This window comes from Rutidosis leptorrhynchoides, chromosome 3, assembly GCF_046630445.1.
Source record: "Rutidosis leptorrhynchoides isolate AG116_Rl617_1_P2 chromosome 3, CSIRO_AGI_Rlap_v1, whole genome shotgun sequence".
Taxonomy (NCBI): Eukaryota; Viridiplantae; Streptophyta; class Magnoliopsida; order Asterales; family Asteraceae; genus Rutidosis; species Rutidosis leptorrhynchoides.
In genome coordinates, this window is record NC_092335.1 from 623,096,008 (window position 1) to 623,102,007 (window position 6,000).

The 6,000-nt window shown below is 33.4% G+C and overlaps 1 protein-coding gene across 1 annotated transcript in view; it reads left to right on the forward strand.

Moving 5' to 3' along the window:
- LOC139902299 (uncharacterized) overlaps positions 1–5,686 on the forward strand; it is a 45,689-nt gene extending 40,003 nt beyond the window's left edge. The window contains exon 8 of the mRNA XM_071884939.1: positions 5,438–5,686. Within this exon, the coding sequence (XP_071741040.1) occupies positions 5,438–5,686 (249 nt within the window). The remainder of the gene's footprint in view (positions 1–5,437) is intronic.
- The last annotated feature ends 314 nt before the right edge of the window (positions 5,687–6,000 follow it).

The following is a 6,000-nucleotide window of genomic DNA, read 5'->3' on the forward strand; positions in this document are numbered from 1 at the left end:
GTCTCGTACAATGGGGGGCACCGTGCAAATTAGCTTGATAAGACTAATAAATCAGATCCCCAGAAAGGATAATCTCCTTTAAAGATCAAAAATCAGCTTTTAAGACTGATATTACTCAATCCTAGAGATTGACCTTAAAGATTGAGAATTACAAACTCATGGAATTCAATGATATCTAAACTCGAGCTTGAACAAGAAAATATTTTGATAAAATTACAAACCGATTTGTTTTCTGAAAACCCATTTTCAATGCGTTCATTACCATTGAACGTAAAATCCTAGGAATTCATCTGGAATTCATTAGGTCATCTGAACCAAATCGGGTGTCAACCTTAAGAACGGTGGTTGCATAGCATGGTCAAAGACAGGACCTTGTGCCAGACCGAAAAATCATAAGGGTGAGCTTTACTATTGCTCCTACCAAGGATAGTAATTGCGTCCGACATGTTATAGACCATAATTAAAAGCATGTCAGGGGACATTGCCTTAACAGTTGCTTGTTCAACGCTTTTCTTTACAACCGGATGGTAGTTTATCAAAAGGTAATATACGGAGCAAGTAAACTGGACGTGTTGCTTTCCCAATACAAGGTTAGCAAGTGAGTGACACAAAACCGCAAGTTTTGAGCTAAAATTTTCAAATCTGAAACCCACCAAACCCACAAAAATATTTTGCAAACACCGGTGAAGGGTTATTCTGGAAAACTTATCTAGGGTAAAAGCTAGATTTAATTTTCAAAAAAATAAAATGTTTTCATAAAGATCCAATTTCCTAAAGGATCTAAATTTTCATAAGTCATGTAAGACTGTAAACCACATCGTTACTACCATTGTTTATACCGCCGTATTGAAATCACTGATGTACAAAGTGTGAAGAATAAAGAAGTGATTCTAGTATTTCAAGACGATATTGCTTGAGGACAAGCAACGCTCAAGTGTGGGAATATTTGATAATGCTAAAAACGAACATATATTTCATAGCATTATTCCTCAAGAAAGACAAGCTTTTAGTTGCAATTGTTCTATTTACAAGTGATATTCGTTTAAATAATAAAAGGTGAAGACAAAAGACAGATTCGACGAATTGAAGACGCAAACGACCAAAAAGCTCAAAAGTACAAAATACAATCAATAAGGTTCCAATTATTGATAAGAAACGTCTCAAAATTACAAGAGTACAAGATTCAAAACGCAAAGTACAAGATATTAAATTGTACGCAAGGACGTTCGAAAATCCGGAACCGGAACCAGAGTCAACTCTCAACGCTTGACGCAACGGACTATAATTACAAGTCAACTATGCACATAAATATAATATAATATTTAAATAATTCTTATAATTATTTATATATTATATATTATATTATTAAAAACCGTCGACAGAAAAAAAAAAAAAAAAAAGACATGTGAGCCTCTCCAGCTGGCCATGCGATCGCATGGCCTTGAAGGGTAAAGCTCATGCGATCGCATGAGCCACTTTTTCAGCCCACATGCCTATAAAATTCGCAGCTTGGTGAACATCAAAACACATCTTTTTCCTTCTTCATCATACGTAAATTATATATATATTTATATTTTAATTTTAATTTTAATTTTAATTTCTAAAAATAAGGGTATGTTAGCGAATGTTGTAAGGGTGTAAGTCGAAATTCTGTCCGTGTAACGCTACGCTATTTTTAATCATTGTAAGTTATGTTCAACCTTTTTACATTAATGTCTTGTAGCTAAGTTATTATTATGCTTATTTAAAACGAAGTAATCATGATATTGGGCTAATTACTAAAATTGGGTAATTGGGCTTTGTACCATAATTGGGGTTTGGACAAAAGAAAGACACTTGTGGAAATTAGACTATGGGCTATTAATGGGCTTTATATTTGTTTAACTAAATGATAGTTTGTTAATTTTAATATAAAGATTTACAATTGAACGTCCCTATAAATAACCATATACACTCGATCGGACACGATGGGCGGGGTATTTATATGTACGAATAATCGTTCATTTAACCGGACACGGGAATGGATTAATAGCCACTAGAATTATTAAAACATGGGTGAAATTATGTACAAGGACACTTGGCATAATTGATAACAAAGTATTAAAACCTTGGGTTACACGCAGTCGACATCCTGGTGTAATTATTAAACAAAGTATTAAAACCTTGTTACAGTTTAAGTCCCCAATTAGTTGGAATATTTAACTTCGGGTATAAGGATAATTTGACGAGGATACTCGCACTTTATATTTATGACTGATGGACTGTTATGGACAAAAACTAGATGGACATATTAAATAATCCAGGACAAAGGATAATTAACCCATGGGCATAAAACTAAAATCAACACGTCAAACATCATGATTACGGAAGTTTAAATAAGCATAATTCTTTTATTTCATATTTAATTTCCTTTATTTTATATTTAATTGCACTTCTAATTATAGCACTTTTATTTATTGTTATTGTATTTAATTGCACTTTTAATTATCGTACTTTTTAATTATCGCAATTTTATTTTATCGCACTTTTATTTATCGCAATTTCATTATCGTTATTTACTTTACGATTTAAATTAAGTCTTTTATTTATTTAATATTTTACATTTTGTTTTAACTGCGACTAAAGTTTTATAATCGACAAACCGGTCATTAAACGGTAAAAACCCCCTTTATAATAATAATATTACTTATATATATATTTGTATTTTTATAAAATAAAACTAATATAGCGTTAAGCTTTGTGAAAAAGATTTTCCCTGTGGACCGAACCGGACTTACTAAAAACTACACTACTGTACGATTAGGTACACTGCCTATAAGTGTTGTAGCAAGGTTTAAGTATATCCATTCTCTAAATAAATAAATATCTTGTGTAAAATTGTATCATATTTAATAGTATTTCCTTGTATAATTTAATAGTATTTTATACCCCTTAGCTTTAACCATCAATGCCCGTCTTTTTCTTTATATAATATCTTCCGTCATCTATATCCGTATCATCCATTTATCTATTTTAAAGTCTGTTATTTAATTATAACATCTCCCATTTACTCTAGCGTTTTAAAAATAATTTGTTTGATTAATTCCCGCACCCGACTACAAACTTGAAAGACTAATCTTGTCACTTGGCCAAACATGGTCAACTAGTCACCACCTCCCACCATTCACCTCTCATTCTTTCTCTTATCTCTTTCTCACTACTTCCACTTTTCTCTCATCTCTTCAAACAAAGATTCATCATCCATTTCACATCTAGGAAGCTCACAACAAATTCGACGACATATTTGTGATCCTCTCTTCATCCTCTACATTTTGATACTAATTTCACTACTTGGGGTAAGGTTTCTAAAAACACTAGATTTCTTGCTCTTGATGTTCTTGACTAATAAATGTGTTAGTTAGTGTCTATGGCTCAAGTCTAATATGAAAATGTAATTTGTATGCTCGATCTTGTTATTTGGTGTAACTAGCAAGAACACTTGAAATGGGTTAGTTAACTCTTTGATTTTGGATAATGAAATGTGTTTAGATGTTAATGTTTGTATGTTCAAAGTGTTAGTTACTTCATATACTTCGATTTGGTATGTTGGATGACATGAAAATCTCACATTAACATGATTATTGGTCTTATGATTCTTGATTAGGGTTTGATAGATTTTATAATAAACTTTTGATGCACCAAATGCTTTGCAATGTTGTTGGTAAGTGTTTAGTTGTATTGTATGCGCAATACCTACGAAACATAATGCTATATGTGTGTAGTAAGTTCCCGAATCATGAAATGCGTTTTACGAACTTGAAACTCTAATGATGAGCTTTTAATGATCATTCGATGAGGATTCGGTTATTGTAAATGATGTTTTTGTTTGATGAAATGTGTTTAGTTGTATTCCTCGTTAAATTACCTTTCCAACGATATAAGATACGTGTTTTGAATGTTTACGATTCATGATTTGTGTTGGTTTGAAGTTTGGTTCGTGCACTTGTGAAATTTTCAGCATAACAGCAATCTGTAACTCATCTGGAAGCCGTCCAGTCCTTCATTTTAGACGCCATCCAGATGGCCTGTCAGGGGCTGTCCAGATTTGCGTTTTCACGTTTAATTCTAACTATGCTACGCACCTCCGATTAACATGAAACTTGGCCAACATGTTTATATATGATTACTAATTGAAGAAAAATTGTCGGATACCCGACCCGACCCCGTTGACTTTGACCAAGTTTGACTTTTAGTCAAACTTAACCAAACACTTATACAATCGTTCTAACGTGCTTTTATACTTATATCTTGCATGAAACTTGACAACTTGATTCACATGCTATATTAATCGAGTCGTAATGAGCCATATGACTAATTGAACACATTTCGATCGACCTTGTTTCGTAACCGGTAATTGATACGACTTATTTATTTAGAGTAAGGCTAAGCAACTTTCATTTGCACAACGTTTAATTTCAAGTACTTTGGCATGCAACCACGGTGAGATCATAGTCCCATCTTTTCAACAACTTTTATACTTTTAAATCATGGGATGAGAAACATATACGGTTTATACTTTTATACGTTGAACACAAGTACGAAAACAAACATTCCACGTACGAGTTAGAACAAAAATCCTCAAGTCCAATTATCATTAGTTACACTTGTAGGGTGTAAGCGAGAACTTATGTTGTGTGGCCATACGGGTTTGACGAACCCTCATTCGGATGAATGAAACGTATTTTCGGGATATAGTGTAGGTTCTAACACTATGATGCAGAGGTACTATTCAGTTAAGTCTTGGTAATTGGGTGCTCGTGATATAAACAACAACTTTTGGAATGTAAACGATTTGGATAATCACCTTATACTAAATCTTGTGGTTCAAAAACATACTTTTACAAATACACCTATGATTTCACCAACATTTTTCGTTGACAGTTTTCTATATATTTCTCAGGTTCATACTTGGCTACTTGATACATGCTTCCGCATACTTTGATTTCTTGCTTGGAGTCAAGCATACATGCATACGCTAGTGATAGCACCTTTGGATTCAACTTAAAGCATACATACTTACGCTATTTATAGCAATCATGATTTTTCAACTTATATTATGTCGCAAATCATTTCATTTATACTTTATAACTTTTGTAGACTTAAACTTATTGTCAAACCATTTGGTAACTTAAAACTTTGCAAGTCATACGTTTCAAATGAATGGGACATAATTTTGGTCAAACGCGTCTCATTTAGGGACTTTGACTACGTAACGGGACGTAAGTTAACGGCGCCGTCAATGACGATTTTGACGGGTCGTTACAAGTTGTGTAACTGAAGTGCGGCTTGGTTGAACGCTAGAGCGGGAGTGGTATGAGTTCGTACTCATGTATTATTGGCTTAATCAAATATTCAATAATATTTGCTTCTCATTATCCCTTTAACCTTTTTGATATAGTGTGTCGATCCTTTTGACATTCCTCCTGAGGTGAATGGTATTCGAGATCAAACATTTGTTTGGTTAGCTAAGATAAAGGACTTTAATGTGAAAAACAACTACATGGTTTACACTGTAGTCGATGCAACAGATGATGCGAACGTCATCAATGAGATTGCTACCAAGCTCAGTAAGAAAGGTCACTCAATTGACTTGGACAATGATGAGAGTGACTTTAAAACACCAAAGGCTTTTATACTACACATCTAACATCCTAAGTTTAATTTTGTTTTAAAATTATATTAACATTCATGATTATGAAACATTTTACTTTAAAGTCGTATTATTTCTGTAGGAAATTTATATGTCATTTTTTTATTGTTCTAAAACAGATTCAGAACTCCGTTGTTGATTCTCCGCTTCATACCTCTGGAAGCTCTAATTTGGGACAATAAGCTGACACTGGTAAATGTAAGAGTGATTCCCCACTAGAAGTCATTGACGATGATACACCCACCGGTGGAACTTCAGCTGGCATTGGCGCTTTGAAGATACCAAAGATGGAGCCTTTTAAAACAACAACA